The sequence below is a fragment of the Aotus nancymaae genome, unplaced genomic scaffold (assembly GCF_030222135.1).
Source record: "Aotus nancymaae isolate 86718 unplaced genomic scaffold, 86718_ANA_hifiasm-v0.15.2.pri h1tg000029l, whole genome shotgun sequence".
Classification (NCBI taxonomy): Eukaryota; Metazoa; Chordata; class Mammalia; order Primates; family Aotidae; genus Aotus; species Aotus nancymaae.
Window position 1 is genome coordinate 9,735,953 of NW_026988442.1, and position 24,675 is coordinate 9,760,627.

Genomic DNA, 24,675 nt, shown 5'->3' on the forward strand with positions numbered 1-24,675 from the left:
ACTCTGGTAAGATGAGGGAGGATGGATGTAAGCACAGAGCCTGGCATGTAGTAGGTGCTTAATAAATGGCCCCTGTGACTGTTATCAGGTGGTTTGGTCATTACTGCTTCCGAATCTACACATTTATCCTTTAGGCAGCAGAACAAAGCAGAAACACCAAGAAAAGGCTCAACCCTGCTCCCTGCAGCTCATGACAAACCCAAATGATAAAAGGAGCAGAAACCACCAAGTGAGGATTCACTCCCCCTTTTCTGAACAATCCCCTCAGGAAACAAGTTTGGCGAATTGGCTTTCAAAACACAAACAAGATCACAGGCACCTCCCTCCAGAGGAGCTATTTACAGAAGCTGGAAGCATTTTAAAGGAGGAGGGAGCAGATTCCTAGGTGACATCTTGGTGTGTCAAGGCAGAGAGGGTTATGGGGCTGAATTGCAAGGATTTGCTGGGATTCTGGTATTTAGACAGACATTTTCAAGATAGAAGGTTCCCCTGCACTGGGGCTGGATCTGAGCAGGGCTTTGTCTGGGGCCCTATCTTGGCCCCTGAGGCCTGTATCATGAGAGGGGGTGTGGCCAGGCCACTGGGGCCTCCGAAGAGCTGTCCCGGGCTCATGTTGTTCAGAAGGATCCACACCCTGAAAATCTGTTCTCCCATCTGGCACCGCAGAGGACCATCTTTTCCAACTTGTCCTCTGTGACCTCCGGGTATCTATCCCAGGGGTTCTCAGTCCTGGCTCTGTATTAGAATCTTCTGGATTAACTAAAAACTTCAGATGCCTACACCCATGTCACACCGATTGAAGAGGCATTTCTATGGTGGAGCCTGGAATTTATTTCAAAGTTTCCCAGATGATTCTAAAGAGCAGCCAAGATTGAAAGCGACCCAAGCACACCCTAAGCAGCATTTCTACTTGAGACCTGGAGGAGCACTGACCCATCTGAGGTTGCAGGTCTTCAGCGTCGCACAGCTCATGTCCGCTCAACACTGACTGCAGACCAGGCGCTGCCCTAAGTTCCACAGGATTTTTAACTCATTTGGTCCCTACTCCTGGTCTGTGAGGCTGGTGTTATCACTGACAAGTGGGGACACTGAGGCACACGGTAGTGCAGTGCCTTGTCCCACGTCACAGATCCAGGAGGTGGCAGGGCTGGGATGTGGCCCCAGGAAGCTGGGCTCTGGCCATGCTCTCCTAACCACAATTCTGCAGGAGCTCCGGGATAACCTGAACACTGCCACCATTCGAGGCTCTGTGTACATCCTCTCCAATCCTCACAGAACCCCTCAGGGTTGAAATTATCATCATCATTTTACAGACAGGGAAACTGAGGACTCAAGGGAAGCCAGGATTTGCCCAGGATCACAGGATCTTGGGAAAACCCCATTGCTTACTAAGGTCTGTTGTCTCCTCAGGCTCACTGCATCCTCATAACATCCTGGAACGGTTGGGACAATTCTCGACATACTACACATGGGGAAACTGAGGCTCAACAAGGGGAACTGGGTTGCCCAAGGTCACACATCTTAAAATAACACCTTGACAGCCAGGTGAGGTGGGTCACACCTGTAATCCCAGCACTTTGGGAGGCTGAGGTGGGTGGATCACCTGAGATCAACAAGATGAAACTCTGTCTCTACTAAAAGTACAAAAAAAAAAATTAGCTGAGTGTGGTGGCAGACGCCTGTAATCCCAGCTACTCGGGAGGCTGAAGCAGGAGAATTGCTTGAACCCAGGAGGTGAGGTTGCAGTGAGCTGAGATCATGCCGTTGCACTCCAGCCTAGGCAACAAGAGTGAAACTCCATCTCAAAAAATAAATTAATTAATTAATTAACACCTTGATTTGGGGTTGTCTACTCTGCACTGGGTGATTTATACACAGGAACTCAAATCCTTTCCACTCTGCCAAAGGCATCCCTGATAATCCCCATTTTACAGAGGAGGAAACTTTCTGAGGCTGAGAGAAACGAAGGCACTGTTTCCTTATCCCCCATGTGTCCAATGGGCATTTCCAGTGTTCCCCAAGCTTTCATGTCTATCAATCGAGCAAGTACCTAAACTTCATGAACCCTGACGCTGACTATCTTCCCTTTTTCCCTTTGAGATTCTTGACTTCACGCAATTCTAGGGAGAAGCTTCCCTCCAGGGTGCCCAGACCTGGTTACCCTATTGCCATAAACTAAAGTTGGTGGGCTCCTGAGAGCCCGAGGGGAGAATATAAACTCTTGCTCCTATGGGCCCAAAGCACCCACCAGGAAACGCCTCATCTCCGCATCCTTAGTCCTCAGCACCATGAGTAGGTGGGCACGTGGTCTGCTGGGCTGCAGGAGGCCCGACTCTGCTCCATGGATGCTGCTCGGTGATGTGCTCAGACCTGTCCTTTGGGAACAGGCTCCTATATCATGATTCACCTGCAGGATCTTTCTGATGGGGGCCGGCCCCTCCTACTTCCATAGGACTTTTTGCTTTGTTTTCCATTTTTTTTTTTTTGAAACTGAGTCTTGCTTTGTCACCCAGGCTGGAGTGCGGTGGCACGATCTTGGCTCACTGCAATCTCCGCCTTCTGGGTTCAAGCGATTCTCCTGCCTCAGCCTATGTTTATTGCTATAGAACTGCAAGAGTGGAATGAGAAGGGTGGAGCATTTCTCCACACTTTGATAAGCACAGCTGGGTGTTACAGACACAGGGGCTGTGGGTCAAGGCTCCCCAACCTGCTCGCCACTTATGTCTCCTCTCTGGGCCTCAGAGTCCTTATCTGTAAAAGGGGCAAACACATGGCTCTTCCTTCTAGTACTTGTTATAAAAGGAGAAAGTGCCAGGCTCAGGATCTGGCCCAGCTGCTGCTCCCTGGCCCCCTCCTGCCTCCCTCCTTTCTCATCCAGGACATCATTTAGGCTGACAGCAGGGCAAAGAGGAGTGAGCACTCTACTAGGAGTCAGCAGAACTGAGTCACACCTGAGCCACTTACTTGCTGCGACTGTCTAGGCATAGGATGCCTCATCTGGAAACTTCAATGTCTTTTCCTGTAATATCTGCACAATCAGAATAAAGCCACCCTCCCTGCCTATGTCCAGCGGTTGTGGGGGGACTTGTTATTATGTCTAGGAGGGAAATGAGGCCATATCCACACAAATTAAAACACACACACCCTCTGATCTAACAATGGCACCTCCAGTGGGCATCTCCCACCTGAGGAGGGTGACACATGCGTAAAGGTCATCCACTGCAGGACTGTTTTAATAGCTCAAGGTTGGGGACAACTTACATAGCCATCAATGGAAGACTGTAAAATAAATCTGATATCTCCATAAGCTGGAGTATTCTGTAACTATTACACAACAGAGCAGGTCTCTATGTCCTGATATGAAATCTCAATATCGAATGATATGGTTTACATTTGGGAGAGGTTTTCCAGTCACCAATGCGGTCTGAATGTGAGTATTGTGAACCTTTGGGAAACTGATGAAAAGGAGAAGTGCTGGCTCCCTGCTTAGTGGTTCTGTTCAAGGAGCTTTAATTGAGCACCGGTGATGCTCCAGGCTCTTCTATGGAAACAATGTCTAACACTGGGGCAGGAGGGAGCCTCCCTGGAATCAAATGTGGGCTCTGGTCCTGATCCTGTCACTAACTGGCCCTGTGACTATGGGCAAGGCCCCTGTCATCTCCTGACTTCAAGTTGCCACCTGTAACTGGGGGTTGGGCTGGATGGTCTGAGGGTCCTTCCTGCACTAATGTCCTAGGATCAGGAGCTAGAACAAGGATCCTGGGGCCCTGGCAATAAACACAAATGAGCATCTTTGCTGCCCTAACTGAGGAACCCGAAGTCACACAGAAGGAAGACCTCTTTCCTGGAATGGGGGACATTCTATGATGACCCAGCCTTGTTCAGAGCCTTTAGTGACTGCATAAATCAGTCCCTAAATCACATAAGGGTTTTTCTAAAAGACCCATAGAAAATGCCAGAACCTCTGGCTTCTCCTCTCACCAGGGCCATCAGACTAAACAGTAAATATGTGCCTTTTAGGAATCTTCTCAGTCGATGTTTGGTGATGAAATAAAGAAAAGTGCACCCTCCCTGCTCGCTGCCCTGCGTGGATTTCTTGTTGGAAAGGATGAGAACACAAGCTTGGCGGAGCTTGGCACACAGTAGGTTCTCAGTGAGTGCCTATCACTTAGAGGAGACTTGACCACCCTGAGAGAGAAGCGCTCTCTAGAGGTGGCAGGTGAGGTCTGGCCTGTGCCTGGACAAGTCACTCTATCTGTCAGTTCCCTCATCTGTGGAACCAAAGGGCTGGGGCAGATTAGAAGTGGCAAGGGCTACAGAGCCAGGCAGATGAAGGAAGGATGCTGACTTTCCCACTCTTTACCAGTCGTGGAGCCTTGAGCAAATAGCATGACGTCTCCAGGCCTCAACTTCCCTTATCCGCAAAAGGGGGAGACATCAATTCATGAAAAGGAGCACCCACCACACCTGATCATGGCTCAAAGAATGGAGGGTGTTATTATTGGCTTATTGTCACAAACCAGGGGATGAAGGAGGCCCGCACTGTACTCACCACGCACAAACAGCTCAGTGCCTGGTCCAGACTTCAACTCCGTATCAGGGGTCCCTTTCCGGAACTTCACACAGTAGTAGGTGCCGGCATCTGCTGGGGTGATGTTACTGATGCGGATGGAATGGTCCATGTTGTTTCTCTTTGTCTGGTCTGCAACAGTTGTTACCCGGGGGAAGTGGCCTTCTTTTTGAGTGTAGATTAATTCCCGGCCTGGTCCAGCTCCTCTGAACCACCGGACGGGCCCCACAGGGACCAGGGAGGTCACAGTGCAGTGCAGAGTGGCCGTCTCTCCAGCTGCAACCGACACGGACTTCTCAGGCTGCATCACCTGCAGCTCCTCCTCACCTGCCACTCCTGAAAGAAGCACAAAGCAGTGATTTTTTCATCCTTACATGATTCTCTGTGTTTCCTCAAGTGTTTATCAATGACTTTCATTAACTGGGTGCACACCAGAAGCAGGCCTTGAACTCAGCACACTGTGTATATTATCTCATTTAACCCTCACAAGAAACCTGCAACATAAGCCTGTATTCTAAGTGGGGACACTGAGGCACAGAAAGCTAAGTGACATGGCAGAGAGTGGCTTCGAATATCTGGACCCTCTCTGGAAGAGTCATGTCTCAGCTGGACTCTATAATTCCAATCTGAATTAATCAGAAGGGGGCCTGGTGTTCAGACAGAGGGAACAGCCTGGGCAAGGACTCAGAGGTAGGAGCCTGGCACGTGTGGGGCTCTACAAGGCGTTAGGCTCTGTTTCTGGCCTGGTCCAGGATGCAGGCCCCGAGAAGGGAGGCTGTCCTCAGCGGTCTGGGCAGTAGGAGAACGTGGTTGGAGTTCTGGATGGCTGGTCTACAGCTGTGTCCTTGGGCCACCACTCAGGTGACCAATAAGATCCAGTGTAGACTCATGCCAGTGTGTGTGAGTCCCAGCCTGGAGCCCGGGGCTGAGCCCGGCTTGCAAAGTGCCACACAAATGCAGGAGCTGCCCTTAGCTTGCCCTTACTGCTCTCAGCCTTGGTTTCTTCATCTGTAAAATAGTTACTATGACCCCACCTCAATGGATCTCTGGGAGGACAAAACAAGCCAAGGCTGGGGACAGTGTCAAAATTCAGCATGTGGTCTTTACAGTCATCGGTCCTGGTTTGGAACCTGGCTCACCCCTCGTTCGTATGGGACCCTAGTTTATCCATCGGTTTTGAGTCTCAGTTTTCTTATCTACAAGATGGGTAGAACACCCCCCAGGCCTCTGCTTTGTTTAAAAAGAAAATGAGATCACACATAGAAGTCATTTAGCCCTGAGCTGGGCACCGGGGAAGCTGTCGTTACAACACACTGAATAAACAAGGAGGCGGCTGTTGTTCAGACTTCACTCTCACCAACACTTGCTGATGCCCTGTGATCCAGGCCTCAATGTGATGGGGACACACTGGAGTTGGACCCAGTCCAGGCCTCAAGGGCTCCCAAATGGGTAGCTGGAAGGAGTTGTCAAGGTCGACTGCAGGGGCCTGAGCTCCAATCAGAGACACTGGGGTGCACAAGACAGGGACCCTGGGTGGAGAGATTGGGGTGCAGAGGGGAGAGCCCAGACAGGAAGAGGAGGGCAGGATGAGGCTGTCGAGAGATGCGCTGAAGATGCTCAGAGGACGAGTGAGAACAGTTCAGAGCAAGGCACAGCCAAGGCCTCGACTCTGAACAAGGTGAGATACAAGAAACAAAGACAGATCATAAAGACCTCAGAGGAACACATGCATAAGAGACAGAGGCAGAGTGGGAGGGTGGGTTAGAATGGGGGAGAGGGAGAGAATGAGGTACACAGAGGAGTGGCAGTTGCCTGGCATGCAGGTGACAGGTGACCTAGGGCCCCAGTTGGAGGGTCCACTGACCCTTCACGTGACCTTGTCCTGCCCTGACCTGGGCCACCTTTGCCTTGTACATCAGACAAGGTTGCAGAAGTTGTCCTGAGCAGCCCCTCTGGCTCTGGCTGGGCAGGAAAGAGACCCCGTGAATTTACCCCCCAACCCATGACCTGGCACTGCCCCTCTGGCAGGGGCAGGGCAGTCAGGGAAAGAGGCTTACAGACCCCTGTCTGCCCTCACCGCAGCAAGCTCAGGGCTCTGTATCCATTGTCCTGCCTTTCTCCCATTCCCAGCCTCGACTCTGGCAAGGGATCACCCTTGGGGCCCAGTTCTCACAGCAGGTGAGTGGAGGCTCAGAGTGCCAAGTTGAGCATGGTAAGATCCTCATGGCACAGGAGAAAAAAAAACAGAACCCACAGTGGACAGAGGCTCAGCCAGATCAGACACCCTGAGAGGAGTGGGGCTGGTGGCCAGATGTGTGAGAGGACCAGGAGGCCCATACGGGCAGGGACATCAGAGGCAGCACCAGCAGCTGCCAGCACTGAGCTAGGAACTTTCCCAATAGGTCTGCGTTTCAGCCTCAAGACTGGACCAACTGGAAAGGCTGCCTAGAGGAAGCACAGTTGCTGGGGCCAGCAGGCCTGGGCGACGGCATGGCTCCCCTCCTAGCCACCTCTGCACCCACCTTCCCTGAACCCCCATTCCAACATCCACAAAGTGGGGTCCGGCATCCACCCAGCACAGTCATGAGGACCCTGACACAGTGGTATGCCTGCTGCATAGGTGCTGGTAAGTTTCCATTCCTATTCCCATTATCACATAGCTATATTATCCATCTATTTGATTTTCTCTGGATTGTCGTATTCCCAATAGTAGGATGTAGGATCCACAAGGGACTGTTTCCAACCTCCTGCCTAAAACAGTATCATCGATAAAAATATGCAGAATGAATGCGGTAACGAATGAATGAAGGATTTCGTTGGCTCCATGACCCTGGACAGATCTCCTCTCTCGTCATCTGTTAGATAGCGTCGATACTGGCATATCCAGAAGAGGGTGCAGGCCTGGAGCCCGGGACTGAGCCTGGCTTGCAGTTATTATTATCCTTATCAATAACACCACACGGGGCTGTGAGTCAGCAGTTGGTGAGGGAGCAGGAGGCGCAGGAGAGGCTGTGGAGTCAGGCGTGCAGCATGTTGGAGCAGGGCTATTCTTGTGGTGCAGCCGGAGGCCTGTAATCACACCCCAGGCAGGCGACAATAAAATCTGGAGTTGTGTAGGGCTGGCTCCCCCATTTTTTTTTTTTAGCTCCTCTCAAGCTCTCTCCACCAACTGCAGCCAGATTTAGGCGGCTTAATTAATTAGCTAGTGTTTATAAAGCGTTTGAAGAATTTTAAAAGTGCGACGTAAGTGCCAAATATTATTTTAATCTGTGTATGTGTGTGTTTTTTCCAGTAGAGAGTTTTTTTTTTCTTTTCCCCCTTGCTTGCTTGCTTTTTCTCTGCAGGTTCTGTTCTAGGAAGCAGGCTTGTTAAAAATCACTCCTGGTTCTGGGTCTGGGGTCACTCACTGGCCAAACTGTTTCCTGCTCTCTCTTGCCCTCCTGGCAGAGGACGTGGCCATCCAGGGGCCTGAACCACCTCAGGGAGAGGAGGGCGGCTGGGCAGGCATTCTCACGCGCTGCTGGTGGGAGTGGAAACTGGAACATCCTCTCGGGAAAGCAGTTTGGCAGGATGAACCAAAGGTGTGAAATCTGTTCAGCAGCCTTTGCTGGGCTGCTCCATGAGGACGTAACTCCAGATATGGAGTAGGTTTCCTGTGTAACGATCTTAAAGGTGTTGGCAAAAGCCCGGACGCCCAATGATAGGAGATGGTTAAGTGAATTACGGCCTATCCCCTATGTGAAATTATAGGCAGCCGTAACAAGCCATTATCATGAAAACAGCGGCCATATAGAAATTTTCATGGCATAATTTTAAATAATGTTGTGTTTATGCAAATAAAATCTGTTCATTGCAAGGCATTTAGAGAAAATAAAGAAGTATAAAAACAAAGTAATGATCTCACAGAATACCATCGAAGATAACTGCAATCAACATTTTGATGTAGTGAAAATATGAGTGAAGAAAAACAATCTAACATCATACCTTTAGGTAACTAAGAATACATGCAGACATTTTGCTTCATTCACTTAAGTGTTTGTGTGAAAATATCCTAATATCCAAGGAAAGGAGATTGGCTGATCCCATTACAGTGAATCCACTTTTGCAGCTATAGGCTAAGTCTATAGCCATGAAAATGATGGTATAGAATTACAATGGAGGCTGGGCACGGTGGCTCACCCCTGTAATCCCAGCACTTTGGGAGGTCAAGGCGAGCGGATCACAAAGTCAAGAGAATGAGACCATCCTGGCCAACATGGTGAAACCCTATCTCTACTAAAAATACAAAAATTAGCTGGGCGTGGTGGCACATGCCTGTAGTCCCAGCTACTCAGGAGGCTGAGGCAGAAGAATCGCTTGAACCCGGGAGGCGGAGGTTGCAGTGAGCTGAGATCACACCACTGTACTCCAGCCTGGTGGCAGAGCGAGACTCTGTCTCAAAAAAAAAAAAAAGAATTGCAATGGAAATGTGTTACAAGATCAGAGTCTTTTACCAAGTGGTGGATTCAGTGTGATCCCAAACTCTCAGTTTTGGAAAAAATAAATGACATTAAGGATTAGCCATAATTGATTTCGAGTGGTAGATTTACGTGAGAGTTTGCTCATTTATGTTTTCTGTTTGCGTTACTTTTGTTAGAAAAAAAAAGATGAAGAAAAAACTCTATTCTCAGTATGATCATAACTTTGTAAAATAAAACTATATATAAACAACTGGAGGGTACTATACAAAGCTATAAAATGTAACTCTCTTTGGATCATGAATCTAGACCTCATGAGGTTTTTCTCTTTTCTTCCCCTTCAACTTTGGGCAATTTTCAGATTCTCTAAATTGGATGAACATGAAAGAATATTTATAGTATCTTATTTTGGTTTTTAAAAAAACCTCTACATGTAATTATGCATGTTACTGTACGTGTATTGTCTGAATGAACCTCCCCTCCAGGGATTTAGTCTGTTTGGTTCACTGCTGTATTCCCAGCTCCTGCTACTGTGATTGGCAAGTGTAGATACTCAGTAAATATTTACTGATTGGTCAATCGCATGTCTAGAGAAAAAGGTTTGCAAGGACGGTAAGTTAAACGTGACACTGTCGTGGTGTGCTACATCTGGGAAATGGGACTGAGGTGGGAGGGGGTGGGCATGTTTTCTTATTACTTTATAATAAATAATATATTGTATTTTTTGCAGCAAACATTTATTGCTTTTAGAAAAAAAGTAACGAAACAAAACACATGAAGACGTTTCCTAAGGGAAGAAGTCAGCACAGTGGGTGGTAACCATGTGTTTGTTGTAAGAGGAACTCAGCACCAGGTGGTGAGTGCTGCATTCTGGATCCTTCCCTGTGCCAGGCCCTGAGCTAAGGGCTGTGAAATGGCTGTGTCCCTGGCCTCATGGAGCTTCCACCCAGAGACAAAGATAGACTTCAAAGAAATCACTCCAATGATTACATCTGGAACGTACCTAACCCCCTTGGGCAAGAGGCTCCTGCTGGCATCTTAGATCCCATCACCTGGCCCTTTCCTGTGACCTGCTTCTCCAGCCACACCTCCTTTCTCTTCTTCGAATTGGCCAAGGAGGCTGCGACCACCTGCCTCGAATACCACTGAGAGATGCAGCAAGATGGGGGCTGAGAACCGACCACTGGGGCTTAGAAGATACACATGATTGCTTAAAAAACAATGTTTGTGTGTGGCTTGAGATTAAAAGGTGAAAATAATTTTCATAAAGAGTGAAAAAATAAGCATGGATGCTTTCTCTTCTCTTTCTTTCTTTTTTCTTTCTTTTTTTTTTTGAGACGAAGTTTCACTCTTGTTGCCCAGGCTGGAGTGCAATGGTGCCATCTTGGCTCACTCCAACTTTTGCTTCCCGGGTTCAAGCAATTCTTCTACCTCAGTCTCCCAAGTAGATGGGATTATAGGCACCTGCCACCATGCCTGGCTAATTTTTGTATTTTTAGTAGAGACGGGATTTCACCATGTCAGCCAGGCTGGTCTCAAACTCCCAACCTCAGGCGATCTGCCCGCCTCAGCCGGCCAAAGCTGGATTACAGGAGTGAATCACCATGCCCAGCCTGCACGGATGCTTTTCCTAATGGAAAAAAATCAACTTAGAACCAAAGCTTGAGGTGGGGGTGGGGAGGGCTGCCTTGCCCCTGAGTGTGAGTCCTCCAGAAGCCTGCCTCACGGGGCGGGGAGAACGCAGCTAACAAGCACATTTCCCAGGAGCCAGCCCTGCCCAGGCGGGTGCTCACTGTCATCGCATGGAAACTTGCTCATCCCCTGGAAGCAGTGGGCCACCACAGCAGGAGCCACAGGGACAGGTTGGAGGCCGCCTGTTTGGATTCCTTGTAGATTCTTCGTTTCTACTCAAGGAGCCCCGGGGCTGGGAGGCTATGGCCAGAGCTCCCACAGTGTACAGCGCTCAACATTCTGAAGTGGCTGCAGTGATACCCAGCTCCCTTCTTCCCTCACCGTTATTGTTATTCACCATCCTCCGAAGGCTGCAATTTCCACCCTACGCATATTGCAGCTCCTTATCAGGGGCTGCCTCTATCTTCTGGGTGTGATTTAATGCTGTGTGCAAGAGTATGCAGTGCAGGTGTGTGCATGAACATGAGTGTGCATTAAAGAGGGTGCTCACAGGGTGCAGTACTGGACCTTGCAATAAACATGTGAACATGAATGTGCATTAAAGCCGATGCATACGGGATGTAGTACAGGGCTGTGCAATAGAACACGTGAACATGAGTGTGCTGGGTGTGCCTAACAGTATGCACATGAGTGTACAGAGCACGAGCACCTGCACACACATGTATACACGGGTGGGCATGAGGAGTGTGAAAGAGACGGTGCCTGTGTGCCAGAATATGTGTCTGCAGCACAGGAGTGTGTCTGAATGGGGGGCTAGGGATCATGGGCGTGGGCATGTGAGTTGTGTGCAGGAGAGTGTGAATCATGGTGGCCGGGGCATGTGTGGGAGGGTGTGAGTGTGTGGGAAGGTGGCTGCAGGAGTGGCATGCACGTGAGTGTGGCGCGGATGTGTGTGGAGGGTGTATGCGGGGTGGCACGTGTGACAGAGTGGCGTATGCGTAAATGTGACTGTGAGGGTGTGTGCACTGACAAGCAGGGGGGCGTGCACGCGCCACTATCTGTGTGCACCCCATGTGTCTGTGAGCCTGTGTTTGGGAGTGTGTCTAGCTGGGAATGTGCCTGGCACAGATGAGCTCACAGTGTAAGTTTCCACAAGCACAAGGGTGATGGCGGATGTGGAGAGACACATTTTCCTCAAGTCTACCATGGGTTCCTGGTGGTCAACACCCTAAGTGGCATCTGTCTAGGAGGTGCTAATCTTTCTAGAGCACCTACTTACTAAGTGCTGGCCACAGGGCACAGAAGTGGACAGGCCAGCCCAGAACCATCTGCCGGTGCCATGATCCCATGCAGGGAGGCAAAAGGCAGCTGGGGCTGCATTCGTGGCTGGGGCTGTGCCAGTGGGTGACTGCATGGAGGCCGTAGTTCCCAAGAAGAGAGCTTGGGCCTCCAACAGCCATGACTACACAGCGATTTCCTCTGGAGTCAGAATGATTCATTCATGGCCTCTCAGACCTCACTCTGCTGCCAGGCCCTGGCCTAGATACCACAGAAAACAGCTGAGTGAGACAGGCCCCTGCCCTTGAGAATATCTTAGCATGTGGGGCCATCCTGGACATGAGCAATGACCATGCATGTGGGGGTCGATGTTGCAAAAGGTGGCTTGGGGATGGGGTCCTGCAAGAAGTTGAGACCCATGAAGACTTCCTGGAGCTGGTGGCCCCTGAGCTAGGTCTTAAAGGCTGACAGAGGCTAGGGTGAAGGAAGGTGTAGAGGTGACAGGGTGGAGTCCTTGGAACATGCTCACTGGCTATAAGGAAGCTGAGATGGGGCCTGGGGCTGTGCTAACACAGGGCCCTGAAGGATGGTTTCGGTTGCGCATCTGAAGAGCAGGCCGGCACTGGGAGCATTCTGCTGGCACCACGGGATATACCCATTGGGCAAGGACAAACCAGGTGCTGCGGTAGAAACTACTACCTGCACTGAAGCCACCAAAAGTGGGGATGCATGTGACCTGGTAAATAAGCTGAGGGCTGGCCCAGGACTCAGGGTCCCGACTCTTTCACCCTCACTCTGGGTGGCTCTGAGAACTCAGTGCTGTGCCACATCTTTGCAGAAAAGGGGCAGACTCTGGTGGCCCTTTCCATACAGGAGGTAAACTTCTAAAGTGCCAAGACAGTCTGAAGCTCGGGCTCTGGGGCCAGATGACCTGTATGTCTTGTCTCTAGCAGGGTGACTCGGCAAAGTCGTTTTTCTCTAAGCCTGTTTCCTCACCTGTAAGCAGGAAATGCAGCCCTCTCCCTCCCTAGCTCAGATGCTCTGTGGTTAGGAGGGCTGGACTGAGAATGAGACATTTCCTTGACTCCTTTTCATCTGTGTCCCACAACCCATCTGTTAGTAGATCCTGCTGGCTCCACTTCCAAGACGTGGCCAGACCCTGGCCTCTTACCACCCCGACTGAACCACCATGCTGGCCTTCCTGCCTCCACCTCACCTACCAGTCACTTCCCCTAGCAGCCAGAGGAGCCTCTAAAACCTAACTCAGGTGATATCCTTCCTTTATGCAAAACCCTCCCGCAGCCTCACTGCACTCAGAGTGAAACCCAGAGCTTTTAGTGGCCCCGGGGCCCTACAGCCTTTCTCTTCCCCAATGGTGCCAGATTCTCCACTCAGCACGCGGCCTTCGCACTCGCCATTGTCTCTGCCAGGCACTCTCATCCCTAGACATCCACGCGTCTGGCTCCCTCACCTCCTTCAGGCCTATCTGAGAGGCCTTCCTTGGCCATTCTGTCTAAAATACGACCCACCTCAACATCCCTGGCTCTGCGTAATTTGTCTATATATCATCCCCACTCAAAAAACTATGCATTTCCTTGTTAACTTTTTAAAAGCGCCCATCTCCCTATCCTAGACTTACTTCTAGTCCTTTGAGAGCAGGGACTGAGTTCTGTTCCCCAGGGTTGGGGCAGAGCCTGGCACTGGTTGAAGGTATGTTTTGCTTTGGATTCCAACTCTGCTACCCATGAGACTCCAGGAAATGCCTCAACCCCTCTAGACCTCTGGCTCTTCATCGGTAGAATGGGTCTGATGATGATGGTGGTGGTGGTGATGATGATGATGATGATACTAGGGTTGACATGATACTGAGGATGACACGGGCTAGCATGCCTGGCCCAGTGTAAGTACTCAATGCAGAGCAGCTGTCACCATACAGATGGGTGTCTAAGATGAAGGGGACGACAGATGACCACGTCCTTAAGCCTGAGAGGCTCAGGATCCTCTCTGAAGCTGAAGCAGCTTGGCCTCAATGCGTGCATGAGGCCCGTCTGGCGTGGACCTGTGGGCAGGCTGAGCACACTGCTGGCAAGGAGGCAGGGAGGACAGACAGCACTGGGAGCCCTAAGAAGCGACTGCTGGGTTCAGATGGAGCCCGGAGGTGAGGAAGTGATGCTTGCAGTGTGACCCTGTTTGCAAAGTGGCAGGAAAAGAACTACAAATCTGTGTGCAGTATAAATACCCTTTAGACTTAACAGGCTTTGGGAGACCAGCAGAGGCTGGGAGAGCAGGCAGAGATACTGACATCTACTAGGCTTGGTGCCTTGACAACTCCTTCTTTCCTCCTCCTCATTTTGCAGAGGAAGAAACTGAGGCCTAGAGTGAGGGCTGGAGAGGATGAGAGGTCGGGAGGTCCTCCCAACCTCCAGGCCCCAACCATTGCCCTGAGACAGGTCCTAGTGCCACATAGCCACACTTTCACGGGGGCGATGTATGGCTTAGGCCAGATAACCAGAAGCCCTCAATAAGCCCTCATGACATCCCAGCCCAGAGTGGCAGGTGCTATTGTCACCGTCTCCTCCTACAGATGAGGAAGCAGAGCCTGGAGAGGCAGGTAAGTGGCAGAGGTGCGATTCCAACCCTGGAGGCTGGAGCCATCCCATGTGATCGCTTCTCCCTGTGACGGGTCCTCTCCAGTTCAGGCTTCTGGATTCTCAGGTTGCCAAGGATGCACACACATTTTCCCAGCCGAGATAAAGGCCCCCTTAAAAGCGACACGCATTTATTAAACGACATTTGCCAAGGTTTCAGCTCACTCGGCTGCTGGCAGCAGACAGTCTCCGGACTGACGGGATTTTTCCCCAAGCTGACACTATTCACTGATTCCTTTTATAGACCATTTTGCAGCTTGCAAAAGCACTTTCCACGGCTCTTAATTCCTTAACCCTCAACAGTCACCCATGTAGGAGGAAACAGTGTTAGCGGTTCCATTTTGCAGATGGGAAAATGGAGGCTCAGCGCATGGAAGACACCTGCCCCAGAGCACAGAGCCAGTAAGCGGCACACGCTGGACTCCCACTCAGGAATGTGCCCCAAAGCAGACGCCCCCTCCATGGCCTCTCCTGCCAGAGGAGTCTGTGGAGTCATTAGGACAAAGGGCCAGGCAGACATGCAGGCTGGAGCATCAGGGCTGGAAGGGACCTGCAAGAGAGGAACCGAGCTTCCCTTTCACAGAGGGGGAAACTGAGGCTGAGGGGGCGGAGAAGTGGGTTTCAGGTCTCCTTGCTGGCAAAAGATGGAATGGGGACTCCACCTGCTTTTAAATTCCCAAACCATAAAATGATGACAATCACATAACAGCAGTAACGATAGCTAATAGGCATTGATGCTGCCCGAGTCAGACAGGGCCCAGGGAACCTCTGCAGGAACCCAGTAAGTAAGACAGGGCTGTCACCACCCCCATTTCCCAGAGGACCAGATGTGAAGCTTGGGAGGCACAACCATTTGGCCAGGGTCACAGGGCTGCCGAGCGGTCTGACTCCACCTCCCTCTGCCCTAACCCCCACCACACACTGGACTGCCTCATGCAGTGACCGTCTGGGGGAGGCTAACCTCAAGGTGGGCCCTCCAAACCAACCCCAGCCAAGAGTGCAGCACTAACTGCGTCACGTTTCACGGTTTGCAGCACCTGATCATTCATCACGGTGCCTAAAGTGGGGCAAGCAGTTTGTGTAGCCAGAATTTTAAGTACAAATTCTGGGGTTTCTTGGCCGCCTCCTCCTACCCCACCTGGCATTGATATCTTTGTGCTTCCTCATATTTTAGGGCTCTTTATGACAGCTTGATGGGCAGGGAATTGTGGTATGATCCCGGCCCCGGCCACAGAGGTAGCACTGTTTGGTAGTTAGGGAACAAGCTTTGCTTGTATAACTTCAAAACTCCACGCCTCCTCTTTAAAAAGGGGAGTTTAGTACCCACCTTGCTCTTTCATTCAATCACTATATATTAACCCACCTACTGTGTGCCAGGCCCTGTGCTGAGGTCCTGGGAGGCCCAATGGTGAGTAAGAGCCATAGCCCATCTCTCATGCAGCTTATATCCTAGTCGGGGAGACAGGGCTGAAATAATGAAACAAATTAATATAGAAATAGCTAGGAACACTAGGAAACAGGCAGATTTGGCCCAGTGACAGAGGCTCACAAGCAAGAACCTCTTTTGGAATGGGGTGGTTGGGAAAGCATAGGTTGGGAAAGCAACCTTCCTGCTATCCCCATGGCCTCCCACAGTGCCCAGAAGAGATAGCCAGTGCAAAGGCCCTGGGGTGGGAAAGAAGCTGGTGAAGATGAGGGCCAGAAAGGAGGCTGCCAAGGCTAAAGCCCAGGGAGGAAGGAGAGTGGTAAGAAGTGAGGATGAAGAGACAGACATGGTCCAGAAATGCCATGCGGTAAGGACCTTTGATTTTATTCTAAGGGCAGTGGGAGCCACCAAAAATGTTTCCAGCAGGACCAAAGATGACTTGATTCATTGCAGCAGCTGTGGGTGAAGAACCCGAAGGGTGCAAGGGTGGACATGGACAGCAGCAATGGGGATGCCGCAGCACTTAGGGGGCCTAAATCCTGGCTCTGCACATAACAGCTGTGTGACCTTGGGCAAGTCACTTTACTTCTCTGAGTCTCAGTGTCTTCATCTGTTCAATGGGTTAATGGCATTTTCCATCTCACAGAACTGTGGTGAGAATGAAATGAGAGAATGGATAATGATCCTGTCGCAGGCCAGACGTGCTCTGTGTCAGGTGCTCAGTGAGCCAGATCCTGCTGCCTGGCCCCGACCTCTGCTCACTCCCCCATCTCTTCTCCTTTCACTCTAGCCCCACTGGCCTCTTTGTGATTCTTAGAACATAGAAGCTCATTCTTGCCTCAGGGCCTTTGCACTTGCCATTCCTCCCATATGGAGGGCTCTTCTCCTGCTATCTCCATGGCTACTCTTCCATTTTCTTTTTTCTGAGATGGCGTCTTGCTCTGTCACCTAGGCTGGAGTGCAGTGGCACAATCTCGGCTCACTGCAACCTCTGCCTCCTGAGTTCAAGCAATTCTCCTGCCTCAGCCTCCAGAGTAGCTGGGATTACAAGCACATGCCACCATGCCCAGCTAGTTTTTGTATTTTTAGTGGAGACGGGGTTTTGCCATTTTGGCCAGGCTGGTCTCGAACTCCTGACCTCAGGTGATCCACCTGCCTTGGTCTCCCAAAGTGCTGGGATTACAGGGTGAACCACCGCGCCCGGCCTTACTTCTCCATTTTCTTCAGGCGTCTGCCCCTCAGAGAAGCCCTCCCTCTGTCCTTACCGACCTTCTCCCTTCCCTCCTGCTTTTCTCCCCAGCTACTTGGCATCATTTCTTTACTTGGATGTGTTTTTTCTTCCTCACTAGAATGTCCGCTGCACGAGAGCAGGAGTTTTTGTCTGTCCGTTCACATTTGTATCCTCCAAGCACCTAGAGCCATCCCTGGCACATGCTCAAAAATATTTGTTGAATGAATATTTACAATTAAAATGACCCTAGTAATGACTGCAAAGTGGTTAAGAGTCAAGTGAGGAGTAGAGCCTCGCTTTACCTCTCACTGGCTGTGTGGCCTCAGGATGGGCCCCACTTGGCGCTGGGGAGTCTCAGTGTCCTTAACTGTAAAGTAGGGATGAAGGACCATGCTATTTGGCTCGTAGTGAGGATCAGACAACAGCACACATGAAGGGATGTGGAGAGAGTATCGGTGGGTGAAATGATACCCCATGTCTAGCTTTACGATATTCCCCAGTTCTCCTCTCCCCAGCAGAAATGAGGGGCAGGGGATAGGCATGGTAGAGAGTTGATCAGTGTCAAAGCTGGGGCTCATTACATCATTCCTTCTCATTCTGCATATGTTTGAAATTTTCCAAAATAAAAAGATAAGGAAGAGCTAACACATGTTCAAGGCTCAGCTTGTGCCGAGCACATCGTGTACCGAGTATTTCCTTCCACCACGGGCTTCCATTTCTGGAGAACACCGACGGTCGGCTTGAAGAATGGAGCTGTAGAAACGGCGCTGGTCCCACCACCCACCTGCTCCAGCCGTCCCTCCTGGCTGGGAGGCCCATCGCTCACTCCCAGCTTCCAATCTACCTCCTGATCTGAGCACCTGATCTCCTTGGGCTCTTGGCGCTAATCTGTAGCCATCTAACACCCTGCACCCCCGAACGAATGTGCCAGGAAATCTTACAGACACAAAGAACCAATTCTGCAGCGTTTCCGACTTCCACCTCAGCTGTTTGCATCTCTCTGGACTGAGGGCCTGGCAAGACACCTGGCAGGGAAAATCCATCTCATGGAGCGCTTCATCAGAACACCGGCCCCAGGAACACCAGAAGTTAACAGGAAAGCAGTTTCAGCTGTGAAAATAGATGCTTCCTTCTCCAGTATGGGGATGGAGACGCACCTTGGGGACACACTGCCCTGACCTCATAAGAAGGTGCACTGACAGAAATAGAGAGGAGGCCAGGTACAGTGCTTCACGCAGGTAACCCCAGCACTTTGAGAGGCTGAGGCGGGTGGATCACCTGAAGTCAGGAGTTTGAGACCAGCCTGACCCATATGGTGAAACCCCTGCCTCTACTAAAAATACAAAAATTAGCTGGGCGTGGTGGTGTGCTCCTGTAGTCCTAGCTACTGGGGAGGCTGAGACAGGAGAATTGCTTAGACTCAGGAGGTGGAGGTTGCAGTGAGCCGAGATCATGCCACTGCACTTCAGCCTGGGTGACAGAGCAAGACTCCATCTCAAAAAAAAAAAACAAAAAAAACGAGAGAAGCACTAAGGAAGCAGGACGCCAGCACACCTGGGCCTCAGTTTCCCGACCTGTCAAGCAAGCCTTAGTGACGGCTAAGGAATGGTACAACAGTTAACCACACAGGCTCTGCAATTAGGCTGATAGGGGTTATCCAAATCTGACGCCTACTATGTGCCCCTGGGCAAGCTCACCTTTCAGAGCCTCCGTTTCCTCACGGATCGAATGGGTCTGAAGATGATAATGATGCGCATCACCAGGGTGGCTGTGAGTACCACCGGGGTCACACACGCCAAGCGCTGAGCCCAGGAAGCAGTGAACCAGATGGTTCCTATCAGTATACTTTAGTGTTTTCCCGAGGAATTCGGGATCCTGTGAGGTTTCTGGCTTAAACAGTGGAAAGTTCCAGCATAGCCCAGTTTTAAAAAGCCTTGGCCTGGACCACAGAAGGCCTGGCGTTCCAGCCGTGCCGTGTCATGGATCTCCTGCGTGGGCCCGGCCAGTTTTTTTTTCTCTGTTCTTTTGGCTGCACAATAAGGCACTGGATGAAAGCACAGAGGGCTCTCTCAGGCCCCCTACGGCTTCCCAGGTCCGGGAATCCAAACTGCAGACCCGTGGATCCAGACAGAGACACCTAGAGGCAGGCTGTGCCAACAGCGCTCAGTCCCTAGTAACAGGCAATTAAATCACTCTAGCCTGGGTTTCTGCTCAACTTGTCCATCCCCCAACAGCATAAAAGCTACAAGGATGGCCGGGTGGGGTGGTTCATGCCTGTAATCCCAGCACCTTGGGAGGCTGAGGCAGGCGGATCACCTGAGGTTGGGAGTTCGAGACGAGCCTGACCAACAAGGAGAAACCCCATCTCTACTAAAAATAGAAAATTAGCTGGGCGTGGTGGCGCATGCCTGTAATCTCAGCTACTTGGGAGGCTGAGGCAGGAGAATTGCTTGAACCTGGGAAGCGGAGGTTGCAGTGAGCTGAGATCATGCCATTGCACTACAGCCTGGGCAAGAGCGAAACTCTGTCTCAAAAAAAAAAAAACCTACAAGGAAAATATCAAGCTGAAGGACATTCGTTTACTGAATAGCCTTTGCTGTTTTTTAAGTACCCACTGTGTGTGAGACACTATGCTAGATTCTTTATGAAAATCCGTCCCAATGTTATAGATGAAGAATCAAAACAGAATCAAGTCATGCTAATTACAACACTAGTTAATATGTATTGAGTGCTTACTACATACAAGGCATGGCTTCCAGCATTATACACGCATTAACTTAATCCTTACAACAGAGTGGTTAATACCATTCCTCTTTTACTGATGAGCAAAATAAGACAGAGAGATTTCTGCAAATTGTCCAACACCCAGGGGTCCTGGCACTGTCTTCGCACTAGGCTACGTTGTCTCTCTGCGTGGAGAGGCTCCTCTGGCCTCCCCCGAGGAGGCACATTAAGTTGAACCTGGAAGGATGAGTAGGATTTGGACATAGGAAGACAAGGAGGTACAGGAAGGGCCTTTCTGATGGCAGGAACGGCACGGGCCGAGGCACAGAGCTCAGAGTTCAGCTGAGGGCATGGATCCATACAAAAGCATTTACCCAACTGAGTGAGGCCGAATGCTAATGGGTGCTCTACAAATCAAACGCCTCTTGTTCATATGTTCAGGGAACACTGGAGTAAACGTGACCCAGCTCCGGATTCTACAATGCAGGACTCCTCAGGGTCTTTTGCTCGTGTGTCTGAGTAGCCAGCAAAGCTCTGGTCTGCAGGAAGGAAGCCTGGTTATCCTGCAGCATCTCAACAGGTCAGCTCATTGGAAAACATGTGGCTGCAAATCAGGCCTGGCAGGGAGGAAGCCCAGGCCTCGCGGCAGCTTTGTGATTTTTTTAAAGAAAACTTGGACCCACTCAACAGTTTTGAGCTGGGGAGTGACATGATCTGAGCTGTGTTGACAGGCCAGAAATCTGAACACATTTCAAAAGAGCTGGGGGGGAGCCTTCCGTCAGTCCAAGACTACAAATAAGAAAATAACCTGTCGCACGGAGCCATTGGAAGCAGCAAGCGAGAGCGTGTGGGATCCGTACAACACTTTTAGACTCCCTTCCTCTCCCACACCCCCTCTCCATCTGTCGCAAAGGGCACCAGGAAGATGCAGGGAGGAATATTCCAGCTCTGGGGGCTCCAGAGCTCAGCAGCCCAGATGGGGGGCTCTTACGGGAGCCACATCACCCCTCAAGCGTTATCATTTGTGAGGACCAAGGGGCTGTCTGTGCTTCCACCCTCAGCAGGCTTTCTGAGAAATGCTTGTGACTTGGTCAAAACCTTCTGCCCAGAGAAAGAACTCTTCCACAATCCTCCACCCAAGCCCAGAGAGCGGCCTCTCTCACTCTCTTCCCAGCTTGGACTAAATCATCCTGATTAAGACGCTGAACTTCTTCCCTCAGAAGCCACCAGCGGGAAGGCCAGCATCCAAAATCCTGGCTCCACTCTATCACTTATAAGTTACTTCCCCAGTTTGGGACTCGATTTTCCACATCTGCAAAATGGGGATAAGTGCCAACTCGTGCCTTGTGGATGAGATGATGCAGGTGCAGCACCCAGCCTGGAATGCTGTTAACTATTTAATGAACGTTGGTTCTCCTCCCTTCTCTCAACACACGGTTCACACCAGCACTTCACAGGTGCTGCGTGACTGCAAGCACAGATGTGAATCACCGTGAGTCTCTGAGGGTTGGTAAAGGAATAATTAATGGCCAGAAAGTACTCCGAAAACACCGTGCCTTTAAAGGACCTTCCAACAGTCTGAGCTTGTCTAGCCAAAGCAGCCCCGCTCCGTTTTCTCTTCTTACGAAAGAGGAAGTGAGATTAACTTTACCGCTTAGGAAAGTACAGAGGAGCCCCAGAGTGCTACCCTCTACCAAAGGATCAGAGGTTCACTGGGGGACACCCCTGCTCCCCAGAGCCTGAACTGCAACTTGGCTTGGTCTCCTCCAGGCCAGAGAGAAGAAATGAATGGGAGTTCATCTGAGGTCTTCCTGGGGGGGTGACTCAGAGGTCTCAAGGCTGGCTGGGGCCAAGCAGGCATCCTGCAGGTTCAGCGTCAGGCCCTGCTGACACAAAATCAGGTGCCAGATGTCCCCAAGCTGCAGCCCTTGCCCTTCTCCCAGCCTCAGAATCTCCCTCCGTGCAGTTGTTTTAGGAAACAGGCCTCACATTGGGTCCAAAAACACAGGTTGGTGACTTCACTGGTATCTTTTTAGAATTTCCCTTTGGCAGCATTTGTGCTGAAAGCAATCTTTAGAAACTTCTTCCCTTGCCTCCCCCACCCAAGATAATTCACATGATTGGCCCCCTCCCCCAACAAACAGTGATCATGTGAAGACACAGCAATCATGTGACACCTCCCAGGCTGACAGTTCTGCCTGAGACACTAGTAGTCATTCAATCCAAGGCTGCCTTCCTAAACCTGACATTTGAGTTTCTCACTCGAACAAATCCATTTTCTTAGAAAATTGGACAACTGCCTCCTTGTACCTTCCTACCCTTATATCCTGTCTCTCTACTGCTTTGTTGTAAATTCCATGTCTGGAGCAATCAAGGGAGGGGCCTGAGGCCCCATCCTTCAGCCAAACCAGGTGACTTCCCTGCCCAGGCCCATGGTGTGAGCAGGACCCTGAAGAACACAGAGTGAAGGATGCTGGGAGGCTTGAGTTATGATGGTCGCACCCCGTCCCTTCCCCACCACCCTCCACCGAGAAATTCATTCTTACCTCCCAAGATTTATTTATTTCAAAGCTAATCTTGGCCCCTCTGCTGCTCCCACTTTTTCAGGCTATTGATGCTGAATGGATTGGAACGGAAGTTTTATGGCCCAATCTTTACCATTTTATAGATTGTTTTTATAGGCAAAAGGGGGAGATGTGCTCACAAGAAAGGTGTTGGTGTTCCCAGCCAGTGCCCCGAGAAAGGCAGGCTGCCCATCTGAACACTTGTTAATCAGCATCACTGCTCATTTGCCAGGGACTGAACCACAGGCTCCTGGTCGGAGAAGGGTCTGGAATAGACATTTAGAAATTAACTCAGGCCCGATTCCCTGCTTCAGGAAAATTAAGCACTTGTGAGTGACGCTTGTGCATTTCCAGGCCAGGAAGGATGGCAGGGCAGAAACTCGGACTTTTGCAGGGTACAAATGGCCGGCTCAGGCAGGAAGGAGCAGTCAGAGATGCCACTCACTGGAGAGACATGAACTGTATCATGCTTCCTTCCACCCAGCAAGGACCCAACTGTAACTGAAAAGAACTGGGGATGGGGGGGTGCCTATGTGAATTCCTGGGTTTCAGGGGAAACTGCAGGGCAGAGAGAAGCAGCTGTCCACCCCCCCCCCCACTTCTCCTTCCACCCACTCTTTGCTGGTTCTCTCTTTTCTCCCTGCTATCAGATGGTTACCCATCTCCAGGCAAACGCACAAGGGGGTGTTGGACACTGAGCTCATCCCTCCCTCCCTCCTCCAGGGTGGGAGGTACAGAGACCCCTCTGCCTACAACACAGCTTCAAGAGGACAAAAAACAAGATCCCCATTCTTCTATCCCTCCCAACTCCCTTAACGCCATTTCTCTGCTCTCCCTCGCCCCCACCCCCACCCAGTGCCCTCCCAGGAGACCCGTGGTTTTGCAAAACCCGTTTAAGAAGCAGGACACCTGAATGGTGACCTCACCCCTTGGTGAACACACACAGTAGCCTTCAGAGCCCGCCTGCCGGCGACAGCCAGGTGTTTGATGTAGGGCAAGAGAAAGACATGCTCAGAGCCACAGGTAACATCCCCGCGGAGCACCTGAACTGCAGGGAGCTGCCTGCAAGCTCCGGGAAGGCAGGACGAAGTGGGAGCTGGGAGCGCCTCAAGGAGCAAGACCACCAGGGAGAGGCTTTGGCAACCACAGGGACAATCCACCGTGTTTTTACATAAGGATCTGTTGCTCGCAGCAGCTCGCTCTGGGGTTACCGCGGCCTCCCTGTCCCCCCGCTCCCGGGCACACACTAACACTGGTTTACTCTGCGCACCAGAGGGAGGGCTCACTCTTTCCTAATTGCAACAGCTTGTCTCTGTTCCATTCCAGGCAGCGTTGGGAGGACCTCTGCCCTCACCTCCTCCCCTAACACCCTGAAGTCAAACATGTGGAAAGCAGACGTCCACGGGGAGAGATTCTGGGGAAGCCGGACCGCCCTGCTCTGAAAGGCACTGTCAGTCAGCCTTCCCCATTGGACTGGGCAGGGGCTGAGTGAAGCAACTCAGCTCTTTTGTCTCAGTGCCCAGCACTGTGCACACAGTCAGAGTCCACAGAGACAAACTCTCCTAGAAGAGACCTGGGTTCTACCCTTGGCTGTGTGACCTTGGGCATGTCGCTGGCCCTCTCTGGGCCTCAGTTTCTGCATCTATAACCCTGGTTCCAGGCGTCTCTCCTCCTATTACTGCTCGGCATTAGCCGAATGGGTCCCAGTGCCAGTCTGAGAGGCCTGAGCCCGCAGTTTGGGGAGGGCAGCGGTGGGGAGCGAGGGTGCTTACCTGACCAGGCGCAGGACGCGGCGAGCAGCAGGCAGAGCAGCGGCCCGAGGCGGCCGGGGGCCGGGCCGGCGGGCTCCATGGGCCGCGGCTGCGGAGCGAGGAGGGAGAGCGGCCGTGAGTGCGCGCTCGGGCGGGAGCAGGCTGGAGCGGGGAAATGACTAAGGCTCCCCCTCTTCCCCCCTCCCGGCTGGGCCTCCCCCCCGACTCCGGAACGGGCGCCTGAAGCGGCTTAGGAGCCACCGTCACCGCCGCGATTTTTGGAGAGCCCCCCCGCCCCCCAGGAGAAATCGAGAGACGGAGACGGGAGGAGACCCCAAGCGCGCGAGAAATAAAGCCAGGGGTGGCCAGAGATTGGCGGCAGGAGAGAGAAACA

The 24,675-nt window shown here is 51.4% G+C and overlaps 1 protein-coding gene across 2 annotated transcripts in view; it reads right to left on the reverse strand.

Moving 5' to 3' along the window:
• The window catches only part of SIRPA (signal regulatory protein alpha), a 42,774-nt gene extending 18,393 nt beyond the window's left edge, over window positions 1–24,381 (reverse strand). For both annotated transcript variants that reach the window (XM_064382289.1, XM_021665748.2), the window contains exons 1-2: window positions 24,303–24,381; window positions 4,553–4,906 (exon numbers count right to left, since the gene is read on the reverse strand). In XM_064382289.1, coding sequence (XP_064238359.1) covers window positions 4,553–4,906; window positions 24,303–24,381 — 433 coding nt within the window. The remainder of the gene's footprint in view (window positions 1–4,552; window positions 4,907–24,302) is intronic.
• Between the last annotated feature and the right edge of the window lie 294 nt (window positions 24,382–24,675).